Source organism: Cetorhinus maximus, chromosome 3 (genome assembly GCF_964194155.1).
Source record: "Cetorhinus maximus chromosome 3, sCetMax3.hap1.1, whole genome shotgun sequence".
NCBI classification, from domain to species: Eukaryota; Metazoa; Chordata; class Chondrichthyes; order Lamniformes; family Cetorhinidae; genus Cetorhinus; species Cetorhinus maximus.
Window position 1 is genome coordinate 46,092,838 of NC_135881.1, and position 20,861 is coordinate 46,113,698.

Sequence of the window (20,861 nt, forward strand, 5' to 3'; positions counted from 1 at the left end):
CGCAGCAGCAGTGTGTACCATCTACAAGATGCACTGCAGGAATTCACCAAGGCTCCTTCAACAGCACCTTCCAAACCCATGACCACTACCATCTAGAAGGACAAGGGCAGCAGATAGATGGAAACATGACCACCTGGAAGTTCCCCTCCAAGGCACTCAACATCCTGACTTGGAAATACATCGCCGTTCCTTCATTGTTGCTGGGTCAAAATCCTGGAACTCCCTTCCTAACAGCACTGTGGGTGTACCTACATGACATGGACTGCAGTGGTTCAAAAAGGCAGCTCACCACCACCTTATCAAGGGCAATTAAGGATGGGCAATAAATGCTGGCCCAGCCAGTGAAGCCCACATCCTGTGAATGAATAAAAAAAGTCTTGGCAACCCTTTCTCACGGTTTCCAAATCCTGAGACTCTCCACTTCAATGCTTCTGTCTTATTACATAATGTATTCTTGCCCTGCCACTTTCAGTTCCTTCTCTCCTGAGCGTTCACCTTTCTCTCAACCACACCTCATTACCACAAGCCCTTTTGATGAGCGCCACTAATATGTTTGCAGCCCCCAGCTTTTCTCTTGCATTCTCCCCTAAACTTTCACTGCTCCAGTGCTCAAAGCTCCCACATAACTTTATTTGGTTTAGTATAATTTGTCAATATGGCTCAGTTGTAGCACAGTCACCTCTTGAGTCACATGGTTTTGTTCTAGGTTCTAATCTAGGACCTGAACACAAGAATCAAGGCCTGCACTCATAATGCAGCACTGGGACTGTTGCACTGTCTTTTGGATATGACAAAGCTCTATAGAACTATTTGAAGATTAGGACCAAGACTTAAATATGATGGGGGACTGGGAGCCATTTAAATCTGTGAGGTTGGGGGTGGTGAGTGAGTGGGACTTAATTGCAGGACTGGTTGTAGAAGGCACTGAGGGATTTGTGGGTAAAGGCAACACTTTAGGTTTATAGACTATAAAAGCTAATATATAATGATGAGCCTATTAAAACAATTTCTGTGTACTCTGTACAGTATTGGCCTCCACCCTACAAGAAGAATATTGAGGCTTTAGAGAGGATACAGCTACCTTAAAATACATACGAACATACGAATTAGGAGCAGGACTAAGCCAGTTCATTTAGCCTGCTCTGCCATTTGATGAGATCAGTGCTGACCTGATTATGGCCTCAACTCCCCTTTCCTGCCTACCCCCATATTCTTTGACTCCCTTTACAGTCAAGAATCTATTTAACTCAACCGTGAAAATATTCAATGATCCCTCCTCCACTGCTCTCCGGAGAAGAGAATTCCACAGATCAATGATCCTCTGAGAGAAAAAAAATTCTCATCTCTGTCTTAAATGGGAGACCTCTTATTTTTAAACTATGTTCTACTTATAGTCTCTCCCATAAGGGGAAACATCTTCTCAACATCCACCTTATCAGAACCCCTCTGGATCTTATATGTTTCAATAAAATAATCTCTCATTCTTCTAAACTCCATCCTTTCCTCATAAGATAACCCCTTCTCTGAACTGCTTCTAATGCTATTATATCCTTTCACATAACTTTGGATGTGATCTCACCAACACCCTATAGAATTGTAGCAAAACTTCCCTGCTTCTATTGCCCTTGGAATAATTGACAACATCCATTTGCCTTCTTAATCACTTGCTGTTCCTGTATACTAACTTTGTGATTCATGTGCCAGGACACCCAGATCCCTCTGCACTGCAGAACTTTCCAATCTTTCTCCATTTAAGTAATATACTGCTATCCTATTCTTCCTGCTCAAGTGGACAAGTTCACATTTTCCCAAATTATCCTCCATCTGCCAATTTTTTCAGCCATTCGCTTAACCTATCTAAATCTCTTTGTTATCTCTCTTGTTCTGCTCACAATTTACTTTCCTACCTATCTTTGCATCATCAAATTTAGCAGTCATATGTTCAGTCCCTTCATCCGAATCATTTATATAGATTGTAAATAGTTGAGACCCCAGCACTGATTCCTATGGCACTCCACTCGTCACATCTTGCCAACCTGAAAATGACCAATTTATCTTCTACTCCCTGCTACTTGTTAGCCAAACCAATCACCTATCCATGACAATATGTTACCCCTACACCACATTATCTTAATTTGTGTAGTAACCTTTGATGTGGCGCCTTATCAAATGCCTTTTGGAAATCCAAGTACACTACATCTACAGGTTCCCCTTCGTCCACCTTCCTTGTTACTTCCTCAAAGAACTCCAATAAATTAGACAAATATAATTTCCCTTTCACAAAACCATGACTCTGCCCGATTGCATTGAGATTTTCTAAGTGTCCTGCTCTAACCTCCTTAATAATACATTCAAGCATTTTCCCTATGACAAATGTTAGGCGAACAGGCTTGTAATTACCTGCCTTCTGTCTGCTTTCTTTCTTGAATAGAGGACTTACATTTGCTATTTTCAAATCTGAATGGGCCTTTCCAGAATTGAGGGAGTTTTGGAAAATTAAAACCAATGCATCTACTAACTCTGAAGCCACTTCTTGTAGGACCCTAGAATTCCATCAAGCCCGGGTGAATTGTCATCCTTTAGTTCTAATAGTTTTCCCTGGTGATTGTAATTGTTTTAAGTTCTTCCCTCCCTTTCACCTCTTGATTTACAGCCTTTCACTTCTTGGTTTACAGGTATTTCTGGGATGTTATTTGTGTCTTCTACAGTAGAGATGGGCACAAAATATCTGTTCAACGCTTCTGCCATTTCCTTATTTCCCATTATTAATTCCCCAGACTCTCTAGAGGACCCACATTCACTTTGATTACTCTTTTCCTTTTTAAATACTTGTTGAAACTCTTGCTATTTTATATGTCTAGCTAGCTTTCATTCATACTTTTAATTTCTCCTTCCTTATTACTATTTTAGTAATACTATTTTATCCTATTTGCTGGTTTTTAAATAACTGACCTACCACTAAGCTTCGCAGAATTGTACACTTTTTCTTCCAATTTAATACTATCTTTAACTTCCCAAGTTAGCCACAGATGGTGCATTTGTCTCCTAGAGCCTTTCTTTCTCGTCGAAATGTTTCTTTGAAAGTTCTGAAATATCCCAAATCTCTTTATGTAAGAGTTGTGAAACTGTGGAATTCATTTCCAGGGTTAAAAGTAAATGCAGAAAATGTGTCAATGTTCAAGATTCGTTGGATAGGTGGATTACATACATACACCAAATTTACGGTGTAGAATCATGCCATTCGGTCCAAAAGGTGTATGCCCGTGTTTGTGCTCTGCAAGAGCCTCCTCCCCACCTGCTTCATCTCGCCCTATCATGTCCTCTTGTAAAGAGAAAGGGGTTGAAGAGAAATTAGAACAATATTGGTAAATGTAATTTAGCCTATTTACTCACAAAGGTATTAAATACCAAAATAGACAGTTTAGGCTGAATGGCCTATTTCCATATTGTAACTTCATTACCCATAACGCTATAAAATCCACCTTCTTATCAAACATATCCTCCAAATCCTATCAGCAGCACCACATAGATCGTTAAGTTTCTATAGATATTTAAAAAAGAAAAGAGTTAACAAAGTGAGCGTTGGTCCTATAGAAAGTAACCCTGGGGAATTAATAATGGAAAATAAGGAGATGGCAGATGAATTGAATAGGTATTTTGCATTGGTGTTCACAACGAGAGGATACAAGTAACATCCCAGAAATAGCTGTAAGTCAGGAATTGGAAGGGACAGAGGAACTCAAGAAAATTACAATCACCGGAGAAGTGGTACTTAGCAAATGACTGGAACTGCGGGGTGACAAATCCCCAGGTCCTGATGGACCTAGGGTCTTAAAAGAAGTGGCTAGGGAGATTGTTGATGTATTGGTTTTAATTTTCCAAAATTCCCTAGATTTGGGGATGGTTCCATTTGATTGGAAAATAGCAAATGTAACTCCTTTATTCAAAAAGGGACCAATGGCATAGTTGCTAAATTTGCTGATGATACAAGGGTAGGTAGGAAAGTAAGTTGTGAAGAGCACATAAAGTGGCTACAAAAGGATATAGATAGGTTAGGTGAGTGGGCAAAGATCTGGAAAACGGAGTATGATGTAGGAAAATGTTAGGTCGTCCATTTTGGCAGGATGAATAAAAAAGAGGCATATTATCTAAACAGTGAGAGATTGTAGAGCTCTGAGATGTAGAGGGATCTGGGTGACCGAGTGCATAAATCACATAAGGTTAGTATGCAGGTGCAGCAAGTAATTAGCAAAGCTAATAGAATGTTATTCTTTATTACAAGGGGAATTGAATACAAGAGTAGGGAGGTTATGCTTCAGTTTGCAGGGCATCGGTGAGACCATATCTGGAGTACTGTGTACAGTATTGGTCTCCTTATTTAAGGAAATATGTAAATGCATTCGAAGCAGTTCAGAGAAGGTTTACTAAATTAATACCTGGAATGGGCTGGTTATCTTATGAGGAAAGGCTGGACAGGCTAGGCTTGTATCCGCTGGAATTTAGAAGAGTAAGAGGTGACTTGATTGAAACATATAAGATCCTGAGGGGACTTGACAGGGTGAATGTAGAAAGGATATTTCCACTTGTGAGAGAATCTAGAACTCGGGGTCACTACTTCAAGCTAAGGGATTGCCCACTTAGGACGATGAGATGAGGAAAACATTTTTTCTGAGGGTTGTGACACATTGGAATTCTCTTCCTCAAAAGGCGGTGGAAGCAGAGCCCTTGAATATTTTTAAGGTAGAGGTAGGTAGATTCTTGATAAGCAAGGGGATGAAAGGTTATCGGGGGTAGATGGGAATGTGGAAATCGCAACACGAGATGGTCAGCCATGACCTTATTGAATGGCAGAGCAGGCTCAAGGGGTCAAATGGTCTACTCCTGTTCCTATTTCTTATGTTCTTATTTAACTTTGTTCCATGGGAAACATCACAGGAGATAAACCATTATCTATAAAAGTCTCAAGTCTAAAATATCTGCTACACTCCAGGCATTATACATTGCTGAGTTATTGCTCAGTTACTTTATACAAATGCTTTTCTTAACAAAAAGTATAAAGAAAAATATATTAATTTCTTGTTGGATTCCAAAAGAAGAGCCACATGGTGAACAAAGATAGCAGTGGATGTGTATATTTAGGCCATTTCCCCACAGAAAGTACTTTAATGGTGTTTTGAAAGGACCAGCCCAAGTTAAACCTGAACGTGTATATATACCTGTATCTTGATGCAGATGTTTTTATATTTCAGTGAAGTAATATAGGTAAGTGAATGGAAAATGTGAATTGCATCTACTGCTTTAGCACTTGGTTGCAAGAATTTGTGAACTCTCATTGTCGATTGACAGTAAATTCTACCTGATTTGGTTGAATTGTAGACCTCTGAGAGCCGCTGCGAAGCTTAAGCAGCATTCATTAAAAAGTGATTTTACCATTTTAAAGCTGCCTATTGATATCAGTTATACCTGCAAAAGTTAAGAATTTAAGCCCTACTACCTAGGTTTTCCCTTTGTAGAGTTAAGTGCTCATGCATTTCAACTTTCTGTTTAGAACACTCCAGTGGGAGGGAAGACTAAAGATGCATCGCCAATATTGAGCCCTATGATACATAACAACGCCAGTCTCTCCCTTGGATCACTTTGTTCTCCTCTGCCTCAGAGTGCCAAAGCATGTGACAAAGAGCTTAAGACAAAAGGTTTGGCAAATAAATGCGCATTGTTTATAAATGAAAATGTACTGGCTTCTTGACCCCAGAAAATTGCTTGCTTTTGAGAGTTTAGTCAGCAGTTCTTTATTAGATGACAACTATAAGTTCCTGTCTCAGGAGTAGACTTTCATCCATCAGTAGATCTGAAGCTGACTGCTAGCAATAAGTATCACAAGAGGGAAGGCTTTTTAGCTTTGCTATTGTCAATTATTTGTGAAAGCTGGCATTTTTTTTAAAAAAAGGAAAAGTAATAAACTAAATACATTCATTTGCATTTAACATTAATCAAATATAGAGTTATTTAATCTGGGCAAAAGCAATATTTGTCGTCTTCTCATCCCACTATGGTTGTAAACCATTTCTGAATGTTTTTAACTTTGTCTGCTTAAATGCATATGTAGTATTTTGCATTTGATTTCTCTATTGATTGCCCTGTTGATGATTGGTGAATTGTAAATTTTCCTCCACTAGGTGCTGACAGCTCGTCTTGCAGTCCTTGTATGCCAGTCAGGTATCTGACTCCAGACTTTATCCAGTCAAATAAAAAGCTTGAAACATCAAGTGCCAGCAGTCAGTCACACCTGTTACCTTCCAGCGCAGAGTCAGGGTGCCTAAATAGCCCACTCTGGGAAAAAGAGGTTAGCTTTGTTAACTCCTGTTAACTGTTGGTAATTATATTTTCAATATTGTCTTTCAGAGCATGCAAGTATTGTTGAATATAATGTGACTATTGAAATGCAGGCTTTCAAATGTAAATTTGAGGTGAGGCACTGTTTGGGTCATTCATGATCTTTTTTTGATTGATCACCTTGTGTATTTCAGTTTTATGATTGAGGCTAATTTGTAGTTCTCTGACAGTTTAGAAGAGTAGGCCATTCAGCTACTCAAGCCTGTACCACTATTCAATCAGATGATAGCTGACCTGTACTGTAACTCCATTTCCCGCCTTGATCCATTTCCCTTGATACATTTTTGATAGGTAAAGATATCAATCTAAGTCTTGAAAACTTCTGTTGACTCAGTATCCACACACTCTTCACCATAAAAGTATAGATCAGCATGATGTATGAAGTGAGATACAAACAGCATTACACCAATATTATATCTCCAAATATCTGTAATCATTTTTGTTGTGCTGTAGAGCTCTCTGGCAGAGCTGGTTTCTCTAAAGTGCTTTCTCTTGTTTACTTTCCTGTTTCTACCTACAGTCAGCATATCACCTGAAATGATGTCTCGCCCTGTGTCCATACGGTCAACTCCAGTGTGCTTTAACTTTTCATCCATGCCCCCACTCCCTTTTCTCATCGATAGGTTTAGAAACGTTGGGACAGGAGTAGGCCATTCGGCCCCTCAAGCCTGCTCCACCGTTCAACTAGATCATGGCTGAATTTCTATCTCAACATCATATTCCTGCACTATCCCTGTAACCCTTGATGTCATTGGTATCTAGAAATCTATCAGTCTCTACCTTAAACACATTCATTGACTGAGCCTCCACAGCATTCTAGGGTAGAGAATTCCAAAGATCCACCATGTTCTGACTGAAGAAATGCCTCCTCGTCCAAGTCCTAAATGGCCTACCTTTTATTCTGAGACTCTCTCCCCTGGTTCTAGACCCCCACCCAGGGGAGATGTCCTTCCTGCATCTACCCTGTCGAGCCCTGTAAGAACTTTGTACACTTCAATGAGGTCACCTCTCATTCTCCTGAACTTAAGAGAATTTTTAAAAATATATTCGTTCTTGGGATGTGGGCATCGCTGGCTAGGCCAGCATTTATTGCTGCATTCCTAATTGCCCTTTGTTTAGAGGACTTTTTAAGAGTCAACCACATTGCTGTGGGTCTGGAGTCACATGTAGGCCAGACCAAGTAAGGATGGCAGATATCCTTTCCTAAAGGATGTTAGTGAACCAGATGGGTTTTTACGACAATCAACAATGGTTTCATGGTCATCATTAAGACTTTAATTCCAAATTTTTATTGGATTCAAATTTCACCATCTGCCTTGGTGGGATTCAAACCTGGGTCCTCAGAGCAATACCCTGGGTCTCTGGACTACCAATCCAGTGACAATACCACTATGCCACCGCCTCCCCCAGTCCAGTCTCCTCAGTCTCTACTCATAGGACAATCCTGCCATCTCAAGGATTAGTCTGTAAACACCCTCTATGGCCAGCATATCCTTCCTTGGGTAAGGAGACCAAAACTGCACACAGTACTCCAGGTGTGGTTTCACCAAGGCTCTCTACTACTGCAGCAAGACTTCCTTACTTGTGTACTCCAATCCCCTTGCAATAAAGGCTAACATATCATTTGCCTTCCTAATTGCTTGTTGCACCTGCATGTTGGCTCTCAGTGACTTAAGAAGAACGCTCAGGTCCCTTTGGATATCAACACTTCTCAATCGCTTCCCATTTAAGAAATACTCTGGATTTCTGTTTTTTTGACCAAAGTAGATGACTTCACATTTTTCGACATTATATTCCATCTTCCATGCTCTTGCCCACTCACTTAGCCTGTCTAAATCCCCTTGTAGTCTCTTTGCATCCTCCTTACATCTCACATTCCCACCAAGTTTTGTGTCATCAGCAAACTTGGAAATATTACATTTGGTCCCCACCCAAATCATTGATACAGATTGTGAATAACTGGGCTCAAGCACTGACCCTTGCAGTACTCCACTAGTCACAGCCTGCCTGAGATGATCCATTTATCCCTATTTTCTGTTTTATGTCCGTTCACCAATCCTCAATTTCAAATTTTCCATCAATGGGGAGGTGGTGGCATAATGGTATTCCAGAGACCCAGGGTAATGCTCTGGGGACCCAGGTTCAAATCCCACTGTGGCAGATGGTGGAATTTGAATCCAATAAAAATCTGGAATTAAAAGTTTGATGACCATGAAACCATTGCCGATTGTCGTAAAAATCCATCTGGTTCACTAATGTCCTTTTAGGGAAGGAAATCTGCCGTCCTTACCTGGTCTGACTCCAGACCCACAGCAATGTGGTTGATCCTCAAATGCCTACTGAACAAGGGCAGTTAGGGACGGGCAACAAATACTGGCCCAGCAAGCGACACCCACATCCCATGAACGAATGAAAAAACAAAAATTTATGCCAGTATGTGAGGGATCTTATCGAAAGCCTTCTGAAAATCCAAATACACCACATCCACTGGTTCTCCCTTATCTATCCTGCTAGTAACATTCTCAAAAAAGTCCAAGAGGTTTGTCAAACATGATTTCCCTTTCATAAATCCATGTTGCCTCTGCCCTGTCATTATTTTCTAAGTCCCCCAGTTATCACATCCTTTAGAATAGACTAGCATTTTCCCTACTACTAATGTCAGGCTAACGGGTTTGTAGTTCCCTGTCTTCTCTCTCCCTCCTTTCTTAAATAGTAGAGTTACGTTTGCTACCTTCCAATCAGTAGGCCCAATTTCAGAATCTGTAGAATTTTGAAGGATGATCATCAATGCATCCACTATCTCTACAGCAACACTCCGTAGATCATCAGGTCTAGGGGATTTATCAACTTTCAGTCCCATTTAATTTCTCCAGCACCAAGTTTTTACTGGCACTTTTCTTTCAGGTCCTCAAACTCACGATAGGCCACGTGTCCTTTATCTGTAAATCTGAAAACAGAAAACATCCAAAAACCGCACTTTTTTTGAACCTCATCAACCTTTAGCGCAGGATGCCTAGTTGTTTGTCTGCACTGTTTACCTTGTGATTTTTTTTTTTGCAGTGAACACGTCAAAGAGAAACCTGTAATAAGTACTTTGTATTTATTATTCAGTGATACATTTTACTTTTCTAGCCAGTTTATTTACTTTAGACTATAGCTAGCTTAGGCTATTGTAATGTAAGTTTATATACAGTAACTGAAAACCAAAATTATCTGAAATCCAAAATGCAATGGACCCCGAGGGTTTTGGATAAAAGATACTAGACGTGTAGTCCCTTAGCTCCTCAATATTTCGGGGATTTTTTTTCTTGTATCTTCCGCATTGAAAACCAAGTATTTGTTTGGTTTCTCTGCCATTTCCTTCTTATCCATCGTAAATTCTCAATTCTCTGCCTATAATGGGCCCAAATTTGTCTTCACCAACCTTTTCCTTATGTATATGTATAGAAGCTTTTGCAGTCCTTTATGTTCCTCGCTATTTACTTTTATATTCTATTTTCTCTTTCTGCATCAAATTTTTTGGTTCTCCTTTGCTGAATTTTAAATGCTCCCAATCCTCAGGCTTACTTTTTTTTTTGGGCAATTTCATATACCTCTTCCTTTAGAACGTAAGAACTAGGAGCAGGAGTAGGCAATTCAGCCCTTCGAGCCTGCCCCGCCATTCAATACAATCATGGCTGATCTCATTTCGGCCTCAACTCCAATTTCCCACCCTCTCCCCATAACCTTTCAACTCTTTACTAATTTAAAACCTGTCTATCTCCTCCTTAAATTTATTCAGCGTCCTGTCATCCACTGTACTCTGGGGTATTGAATTCCACAGATTCACGACCCTTTGTGAAAAGCAATCATCTCTGATTTAAATCTATCATCCCTTAGCCTAAAACTATGGCCTCTCGTTCTAGAATGCCCCAGAAGGGGAAACATCCTCTCCACGTCTACTTTGTTTATCCCCTTTAGCATCTTATACACCTCAATTAGATCTCTTCCCATCCTTCTAAACTCCAGCAAGTATAGGCCTAAACTGCTCAATTTCTTCTCATAAGACAAGCCCCGCATCTCTGGAATCAATCTAGTGAACCTCCTCTGAACTGCCTCCAAGGCAACTACATCCTTCCTCAAGTAAGGGGACCAAAACTGTGCACAGTACTCCAGGTGCGGTCTCACCAATGCCTTGTACAGTTGCAACAACACTTCCCTATTTTTATACTCTCTTCCTTTAGCAATAAATGCCAGAATTTCCATTTGCCTTCCTTATTACCTGCTGTACCTGTATACTAGCTTTCAGCAATTCATGCATGAGGGCACCCAGATCCCTCTGCACTGAAGTGTTCTGAAGTTTCTTTCCATTTAAATAATAAGTCGCCTTTTTATTCTTCCGACCAAAATGGATAACCTCACACTTATCCACGTTAAACTCTATCTGCCAAATTTTGGCCCATTCACCTAACCTGTCCATATCCATTTGTAAATTTCTTATTTCTTCATTGTAACTTACTTTCCCACCTATTTTGGTGTGATCTGCAAATTTAGCTATCGTACATCTATCCCTGAATCCAAGTCATTAATATAGATTGTAAATAGTTGGGGCCCAAGGACCGAACCCTGTTGTATCCCAGTAGTGACAGCTTGCCATCCAGAAAAAGACCCATTTATCCCGACTCTCCGCTTTCTGTTTGTTAGCCAATCCTCTATCCAAGCTAATATATTACCCCTAACTCCATGTGATCTTGTGTATTAATCTTTTGTGTGGCACCTTATCAAAGGCCTTCTGGAAGTTCATATATACTACATCTACAGGATCCCCATTATCCACTTTGCTTGACACATCTTCAAAGAACTCTAGCAAATTAGTCAAACATGATTTACTCTTCATAAAACCATGCTGACTGATGGATTGCATTTTGACTTTCCAAATGCCCCATTACTACTTCCTTTAATAATGGATTCCAACAATTTCCCAACGACAGACGTTAAACTAACTGGTCTGTAGTTTCCTACTTTCTGCCCTTTGAAGGGCGTTATATTAGCATTTCTCCAATCCACTTTGATCTTCCTTTGATCTAATAGAATCTTCAATTTCTCTTGTGAGCCATGGTTAGATCACTTTTCTTGCTGGCTTTTTGAACCTTAAAGGAATGTAAATTTGTTGCAAACCATGTATTAATTCTTTAAATGCTAACCATTGCCTGTCTGCCATCATATCTTTTTAATGTGGTTCCCCAATCTACCTCAGCCAACTTGCCCCTTGTACCTTTGCCGTTTCCTTTGTTTAGATTAAAGACACTAGTTTCAGATTGAACTGCATTGCTTTCAAACTTCATATAAAATTCCATCATTATAATGGACACTCTTTCCTCAAGGCTCCTTCACAAAACGATTGTTAATTAGCCCTTTCTCTTGCACAGCACTAGACCTAAAATAGCCTGTTTTCTAGTTTGATTCCTCAACTTCCTGTTGTAGAAAAGTATTGTGTATTCATTCCAGGATGTGGCAAATGCAAATATGATATTGAGCAATTCCGACAGCAGTAATTGTAAAATTAATATGACACGAAATTTGTACACTTTTTCTGTCCCATCTCCCTCTCACTCTGCAGCAGTAAGAATGCAGATATCCTGTGAACAATTAATGCAGTAAGTGACTGATTAAATAATTGCAGCTGTAGTTAAGTGTAACAGCATGCCAAGTGATACTGTAACGCCATAGAAAAACTGTTTTCTGCAAAAATTTAGGTGCTCAGAATATTTTATAATTTTTAAATCTGGGAGCAAGGTGGAGGTCTGCAGATAGGTTAATGCTTACACAGGAGAGCATTTTGAATTGAACTTATGAAATCATGTAGATTTTAGGTCAAACCAAAACTTGCCTTGTGTTTACAGTTGTTAGAGGTAGCTAATTTGGTTACTGGTTGCACTGAGATTGATATGAAGTTTGCAGGACAATTTATTTTTGTTCTGCGCAAGATTTAAATTTTTTTGTTATCCATGCAGGGTAAGGAAGCTGTACAGCCTGCTGCTGGTGTGATGAACTCTGTTGATACAGCTGTCACAGGGGACTCCATTAGAAAGAATGACAATGATAAAGACAATTTGGGGATCGCTGTTTCTCTAGCTGAGAATGAAAGTAATCGAGAAAGCAGGCTCAATGGAGTGAACAGACACCATCAGATTCGGGCCACTCCTCTTAACAATGTAGTGGCAAAGGGCTTTATCAAAAAATGCCTTTACAAAACTGCGAGAAGGGAAGGAGATAAATGTACTTCACCTACAGCTAAGGTGACCAAAGGTGCAGTGCACAGACCTTGCATCCCTAGCCGTTCACCTGCTTGGGGAGCTAAGGTAATGGAAAGTTCCGTGAATTTCAGCCAAGGTCTATGTCACGTGATGCCAGAAGGGATGGTTCTGTCTGAAAATTTAACTCTTCCCGGCTGTTTAATGGATTCTTCACTGAATGCTGCCCAAGAATATCATGAGAATGGATTTCAAGAGGAAAGTCGAGATCAGCAAAACAAATTAAAGAGAACCTTTGATCAGGTGGACCACAGCCCATTTTTGGTCAGCTCCTGCAGGAAGAAGTCTAATTTTGAGTATAAACGTGGATGTGAAATACCAGAATTCCAGCCAGTTGCTAGAACTGGTTTAACCAGGGAAATACAGGCACTGGAATTGGGTTCTGCAGTAATTAACTGCAAAAGTCCTGATGTAACTGGTGGGGACTTGGTGGAGAATACCAGTATTTCTGAAAGAATATCTGAGATTACACCTGTCACTTCCTTAGCCAAAAATCTGTTGAGTGAACTGGATGAGCAATGTGAAAAGGAGGACTGTAGAGATGACTTTAATTGTAGTTTTCAGACTGATGAGAATGACAGGAGTCTAAAGAGAAGCTTGAGCATGTATTCAGCCTTTTCAACTCAGGATGCATCTTTCACAGAAGATAATTGTGAGAAAGCATTAGACGCAAGTACCAAAGACACTTCATTTGAGGAGTTCACAGCTAAAGATAAAGTAACCTCACAGTCTCGTCTTCTGTATAAAATGCTATCTTTTCCTCACTGTACTGCTCCAAAGCATCGGAATATAAGTCATGATAGTAACCAGCGCATCAACCACTCAGCAGAAATCGACCCTGACCTTCAGCCATCACTCCCTGCCAATCCTTTGACTTCGTACCAAAAGAAGCCTATTGTAGGATTCCTAAGTTATTGCAGCCCAATATATGAATCTGATTTGTCCGTACAATCCAAGATGAGTATAGATTCTGTAGAGAAAATGGATACATCCCTTTGCACTGGGAGCTACCCACAAGCTGTGACACCGCTACCAAGAGTCCAACCATACAGGGTAACTGGATCATTTCAGGTATGTTAACTTTTGGCATTGCATAGATGATTGCAACATGAACTCTGAAGACCTTGTTTGAAAAGGTTATGTTTAAACAAATCAGATGTGGAACTATGAAATGGTATAAAGAGCAAAGTTTTGTATTTTTAAAAAGGTCTCAATTTCTCCTGTACCCCATCAGCTGACGTGGAGAAAAACTATCTGGAATCGGATTACAGAAACAGGCCAACTGGACTGATCTGGTGTTTATGCTTCATATGAGATTTCTCCCACCCTATTCCTCTATCAGCATATCAGACCAAGTGTCTCTTGAGATCAAGAGAAAATTATCCATGAGCTCCTGCTAAGTGCTTGTGGGATGGGAACCCAGGTTGCCTGTTTTCTCAGTTACAAATGCTGTGGTGCTTGGAATAAATAAAAGACGATCCACCCCCTGCAGCCCCACTCAGCAAAAATAAAAATACGTTTCTTCACCTAACTGATATGTACACACCAGTACTTGCATAGTAAGACAAGCATAACTATAAGGTACAGGTACTGTGAGCCCAAAATGTTCTTCATTAGCTTTGCAGTTGCAGTAATAATTTGTCTGAGCATATAGACAGGAACTATAAAATATAAAAGCATACATATGGGGCACAGCCTTCCTTGCAATGGGAATCGTGGTGGGTGGGGACACTTTTTAATTTGACATGAGGCAAACAATCAGTTTCCCAACACTGGGGTAAACTGTTGGGATTTTGTTCTCCTGACTTTCGAGGCGGGTTAAAGGTGGGTTGAGCTTCCCAATGAACGATGTCGGGAACCCTATTTGCATGCATTAGCATGTCATGAATGCTCATTAAATGGTCACCTTGCCAGAATTATGTCCCCCCCCCCCCCCCCCCCCCCTCCAAATTTAAGTTCCCTTTCGGCGGATAATTAGAACATTCAGTTTGTAGTGTACACCTGGCGAGTTTCACTTCATCCAGGGCTTTGAGGTCAGTAGACTCTGCTTTCTCCTTCCTGTTAACCATTCACTCTTTCATATTGGGTTCTGGTAGCACAAGCTGCACCAAGGCTGGGCACAGAAGGCACCTTGCCTATAACTTTTTTTGAGACACCTTCCCTATTTACGAGGTTTTCTACCCCTGTCTACCGCAAGCCTAGCTTCAGTGGTCAATGTACGTGTTAGGATTCCTACAGTTCCACGTGCTATAAGATTACCCTTGTCAGCAATCTTGTAAACAGGGCCCAAGCCATTTGCTCACTGTGCAAGCTTGATGCTGAAATAAGGCACATCAAAGCCATCCTGCAGGATAATGGCTACCTTGGTGAGATCATTGCTCACTGTGTATTGCGCAAGCTCATGAAAGGGACTAAGGCTGCCACATGAAAAGTGCCCAGTCTATGTCTGACTACTCTGGAAGAGTAAGATGTCTCTGTTGCACGCTGTTATTATGCAGGGGCAACATGAGTGGTATTCGCCACTAACAGGATGCTGCCATCAAGTCAATAAAATGTCCTGCCTATTACTCAAATGAGTAATGTGGTATGTGAATTTCAATGCAGGTGTGATGCCAGGTATTTAGGCCTTGCATCCCAACGACTGGCGGATCATATCAAACAGCACATCCCTTCAGCTATTCACAACAGGCAAAGTACTGACCGTACCCAACCAGCTGTGCCTGCAAAACTCAAAACATAGTATTCAACATTAGCTGTGATTCCGCAATTGGACAATACTTGCTAAATAATCCTGATTGTGCTAAGAATTACACTGAGAACCAATTTAAGATTATTAGTTGGGCTCGCAGTGTGGCTCACTTGCATATGCTAGAAACCACATATATTTACACACACGGCCTTTCCTTTGCAGACAGAAGGAACATGTCTACGCATTTGCCTTTTAGAGCTAAACAAAAGCTTGGGGGCAGCCATTCCCTGGTTCATTCCCCATGGCAATGCCTTGACCAATCCGTTGACTGACCTGGTTTGAATTTGAAACAAAAAAGCTTGGCAGTTAACTGTTCCCTGCTTTCTCCAGGGCAATGCCTCAACCAATCCAAGTCCACTTGCTAACCACTCAGCACTCATGGGGGAGGTGATGCCGTAGCGTCATTGTCGCTGGACTAATAGTCCAGAGACCCAGGGTAATGCCCTGGGGACCCAGGTTTGAATCCTGCCACAGCAGATGATGAAATTTGAATCCAATAAAAATCTGGAATTAAAAGTCTACTGAGGATCATGAAACTATTGTCAATTGTTGTAAAAACCCATCTGGTTCACTGATGTCCTTTAGGGAAGGAAATCTGCCATCCTTACCTGGTCTGGCCTACATTTGACTCTAGATCCACAGCAATGTGGTTGACTCTTAACTGCCCTCATAACAAGCGCAATTAGGGATGGGCAATAAATGCTGGCCTATCCAGTGATGCCCACATCCACAAACTCTCGTGCAATATATGTTGTTGTTCCCTTTACTGTTGGTTTATCTTGCGTAGTTGTCCTGATGAGTGCAAGATGAAAAGCTTTGATAGCATGTCTTCTTATTTTAGCAGTACTCAAAAGTTCTGTACTACCAAATAAAATGCTCAATAAAAGTATCTAGTTGATTCGTTCACAAATACAAAGGCATCAAGAATGCAGGCTGCAGGCAACCCTGCCTTGGTCCTTGCTGTCATACAAATGAGGAGAAGAAGGGTCCATTGTAATTGGCACAGCCCCGGGAGTAGCAGCGGCCTGAGCAGGAGGGAGCAGGGCGCCAAGAAGTCCAAGATGCACCTGAAGAGAGACAAATGCAACGAGGCCAGTTGCCCGACCATTGGTGTAACACAGGCACTACTTATATATGAAAATGAGAGAGAGTGCAGCAGGTGCCTTTGCTTGTCTAGGAATGTGGTAGCTCATATTTTCTAGTCTCCGTGAAGAACTGTGGCCGCAAGGACTTGGAGGGTATCCCCTGCCAGTGGTATTGAAGTTCACTCTCACACTGAACTTTTTTGTTAATTCCTTCTAAGGCTCCACTGCAGACCTGTGTGGCATCTTCTGATTGGTGATGCACAAATGCATACGGCAGGTCACAGATGCCCTGTTCACTAGAGCTCACCAGTATGTCCTGTTCCGCATGGATGCTGAAAGCCAGGGTGTGAGAGCAGTGGGGTTTGCAGCGATATCTGGTTTCCCAGGAGTGCAGACCACCATTGACTGCACACAGATGGCCTTGTGAGTTCCCTGGCAGCAGCCTGTGAGATTCATCAATCGAAAAGGATTTCGCTCTTTGAACGTCCAGCTAATTTGTCATCACAGAAGGCAAATCCTGTATGTTTGTGCTAGATATCCAGGAAACTCTCACAACTTACATTTTGAGCCACTTGCAGGTGCCACAGATCTTTGAGGGACCTTGGCGATTAAAGTGTTGGCTCCTCTGGGAAAAGCGATACCCGCAGAAGACATGGCTAATGATGCCAGTTCGCCATCCAGAGTGCTGCTGTGGAGTGGTACAATGCTGCAAGTACCTCTACCAGATCTTTGGTAGAGCAGATGATAGACCTCCTGAAGATGCGTTTATGATGTTTGGGCAGCTCGGACGGGGCTCTCCATTACTCACCAAAGACAGTGTTCAGGATCATTGTTGCTTGATGCGCCCTGTACACCCTAGCGCTGCAAAGGAGGGATGTCTTGCCTGAGGGAGATATGGAGGAGCAAGATCTCTTGTTTGATGAGGGGACGTTGAAGGGAATGGATCTGATGAGAGCCAGGATGTCAGTGAGCCACATGAAGATGCAACAGCAAGGGTATGATACGGCAGACATGCTGGCGACCAGATCCCAGGAGAAGTAATGTTCACATTTTCACATTGTTTTTCTCGCCTTTGCTGCCTGGAAGGCCCCAGCATTTTTCTGCTCACAGACATAATTTCTCTCAAAAGTTCCATGTTGCTTCATGAAATCTCAATACTCTCACCATCTGCCCTGATGCTAGGTTGATCATTTGAATGCACTAAACTACAGTTAAATGTGTAGCCCTGGCGACGCTGCTGTAGAACCTGAACACATTCCCATCTTGCATGACCGTAGCAACTTTAACTGGAATAGTGATTTCACCCATGCCCTCATTAAGTCTGTGTGCATAACAGCTTATCAGTAGTTTGAACTCGTATTTAGCCAGGGATGCACTCCTGTCACCATGACGCCTGCTCCCAAAGGGGGCTGACCAGATACAGAGAGTGTTAGCAGACAGGAAACAGAATAGGAATAAATGGGTATTTTTCAGATAAGTTGAGTGAGTGGGCAAATACATGGCAGATGCAGTATAACGTGGATAAGTGTGAAATTATCCACTTTGATAGGGAAAAACAGAATGGCAGAGTATTATTTCAATGGTGGTAGATTGGGAAATGTTGATGTACAAAGGGACCTGGGTGTCCTTGTATACCAATCACTGAAAGCAAGCTTGCAGGTGCAGCAAGCAGTTATGAAGGCAAATGATATGTTGGCCTTCATTGTGAGAGGACTTGAGTACAGGAGCAAGGATGTCTCACTGCAGCTGTACAGGGCCTTGGTGAGACCACACCTGGAGTATTGTGTGTAATTTTGGCTTCCTTACCTAAGAAAGGATATACTTGCCATTAGAGGGGATGCAGCGAAGGTTCACCAGACTGATTCTTGGGAAGGCAGGATTGTCGTATGAGACAAGGTTGGGCTGACTAGGCCTGTATTCATGGAGTTTAGAAGAATGAAAGGAGATCTCATTGAAACATAAAAAATTCTGAGAGGGATGGACAGACTGGATGCAGGGACGATATTTCCTCTGGCTGGGAACAGGCCTAGAACAAGGGGTTACAGTCTCAGGATACGGAGTAGACCCATTTAGGACTGAGATGAGGAGAAACTCCTTCACTCAGAGGTGAACCCAAGGAATTCTCTACCACAGAAGGCTGTGGAGGTCAAGTCACTGAATATATTTAAGAAGGAAATAGATTTCTGGACTTTAAATGCGTCAAGGGTTATGGGGACAGCGTGGGAGTACGGCATTGACTTACAGGATCAGCCAAGATCATATTGAATGGCGGAGCAGGCTTGAAGGGCCAAATGACCTTCCCCTGCTCCTATTTTCTATGTTTCTATCACTTTTCTTCAGGCATAACCAGATGAATGGGTTAACAGGGAGCAGCAGCATAAGACTACCATATGTCCCCCTTGCCATCGCTTCTCAATGCAGATTGATGAGGCATAATCTTGCTCCTGTGACCACCCCCTGATTACTATTTGCACATCATAAACTCATAACCATTGACATCTCTATCATGCAGTGAAGTTTCCAGGTTTCTTGGTAGTGTTCTCACTGAGAGTGACTCACCTGGACCAAGGGTTGCTGAGGTGCAATCACCCAGGACCCTGCAATCGTCAAAACCCTTAAGCCTCTTTCCTAGATGGCCTTTGCAATAGGGTGAGACTGTGAGCTGTCATTTTGGACACATGAGCCAAGGTGGAAATATTTCCTGCAGAGGCCTGAGAGAACCAGCTGTGCATAGTATTGATAGCATCACAGTACTTGAGACAGTACATTCCAAAAGCCCATTCTAGCCTCTCTCAAGTCACTGAAAGCCCTGTTATGCAATGATTTCCAACTCCATTTGTGTGCTATCCCTTTACCCAAGGACTACTGACACCCTTGATAAGGAGGCGAGTAGGTCCATGTGAAGTCTGGCAATGGCTTCAGCCAGAAACCCTACACTCGAACTCCTCTTGCAGTCAAGGCTAATTTGCCCATTGTATCCTTACTTGCCTCATTCGGCTATATGGTTGCTGAAATTGACAAATCACTAATGAAGGACATTCAGCATTGAACGTGCCAACCACATCTTCCTCCAGACAGTTAGGGTAGTTTCTGGGTTTTGATTGTTAAGATTACAGTGTCCAACTATAGTCTCTCATGCCTGAAAATCCATTCACAATGAACTTGGGGCTCACATAGCTGATTTAATCCCCACAAGTAATGGTGCCATTCGCACACAACTGACATCATTGCAACAGCAGCAGTAAATGCAATGAGCTCAGTGAACACATCTCCCGAGGCCACAGCATAGTTAGGAGCAAGAATTGGCTGATACGGGTATTGACCAGGCAGCATACTGACAAAATGATGGCCATTGCCTAATCTTGCATGTGTGAGATTATAGACGACTCACTATGGTGATAATGTGGGAGAACTGAATCAATAGAAGTTTCTGATTGGACTCAATTGGAGGCAAACTTTCTTGAGCCTTAACGGACCACAAAACTTTGAAGCGTCTATTAAATAGATGGAATCCATGAGACTTGCAAACAGTTAAATTCAAGTTATATTTACAAATGGGAAGACCATTTACAATGAATGTACGCCTGTGCCACCTGTGTGCATTCAATACTTCTTAATTTTTCTTATTCTACAGCTACGTCTTGATGCAGCTGAGGTGGAGGCAGCCTGCTGACTGCAATGCCCTGTTGATTAAGATGACTTGGGCGTCCTCTGGTGGCCCGGGGCCTAGAGGGCCTGGCCCGTTATGGGTTGCCTGCGGAGGTGCTGATGCACCCTCCTCAGCCTGACCTGTTGGAGGTGATGGGGTCACTGACAGGGTATGTGGAGTGACAGGGCACCCTTGGAGTGTCCTGGGTGGATGCCCCCAGAGTGCCTGACTGCCGCTCCTCCTCCCTGTGGGTGCCTGATGGGCCTTCCCTGACTCCTTGAGGAGAAGAGGCACCTGGAGGGAGGTCAAGGTGCCCCGTCCTCATCTTGCCCAGCCACTGCTGCACTGCACCCATGGTTAGAGCGATGGAGTGCAGGTTCGAGCGCACTTCCGGAAGAAACTACGTGTTCTGCTGGACCTGGGCCTCCAAGGTAGCAGCTAGCCTTTCCATGGAGACAGCCAAGTAATCTCATGCTGGAGCTATGACAGCAGACAGAACATGGATGGATCCCTCCAGCCTTCAGTCCAATCAGCGGATGGCCTCTGGCACCTCTGCCTGATGTTCCTCTGCATCTCTAAGATGTCTCTTAGAGCCAAGTCCAGAGGCCTGTCATCTGAATTGGGTTCAGCAGAGGCCTGGTCTCCAGCAGTCCTCCCAAGTGTCAGACATCTCAGATGTCACTGCCTCTGTC

General features: G+C 42.2%; 1 protein-coding gene across 3 annotated transcripts in view; it reads left to right on the forward strand.

The window, feature by feature from the left end:
- The window catches only part of mastl (microtubule associated serine/threonine kinase-like), a 62,082-nt gene that overhangs the window by 12,163 nt on the left and 29,058 nt on the right, over positions 1-20,861 (forward strand). For all 3 annotated transcript variants that reach the window (XM_078537900.1, XM_078537897.1, XM_078537904.1), the window contains 3 exons: positions 5,549-5,693; positions 6,177-6,343; positions 12,387-13,757. In XM_078537900.1, the coding sequence (XP_078394026.1) occupies positions 5,549-5,693; positions 6,177-6,343; positions 12,387-13,757 (1,683 nt within the window). The remainder of the gene's footprint in view (positions 1-5,548; positions 5,694-6,176; positions 6,344-12,386; positions 13,758-20,861) is intronic.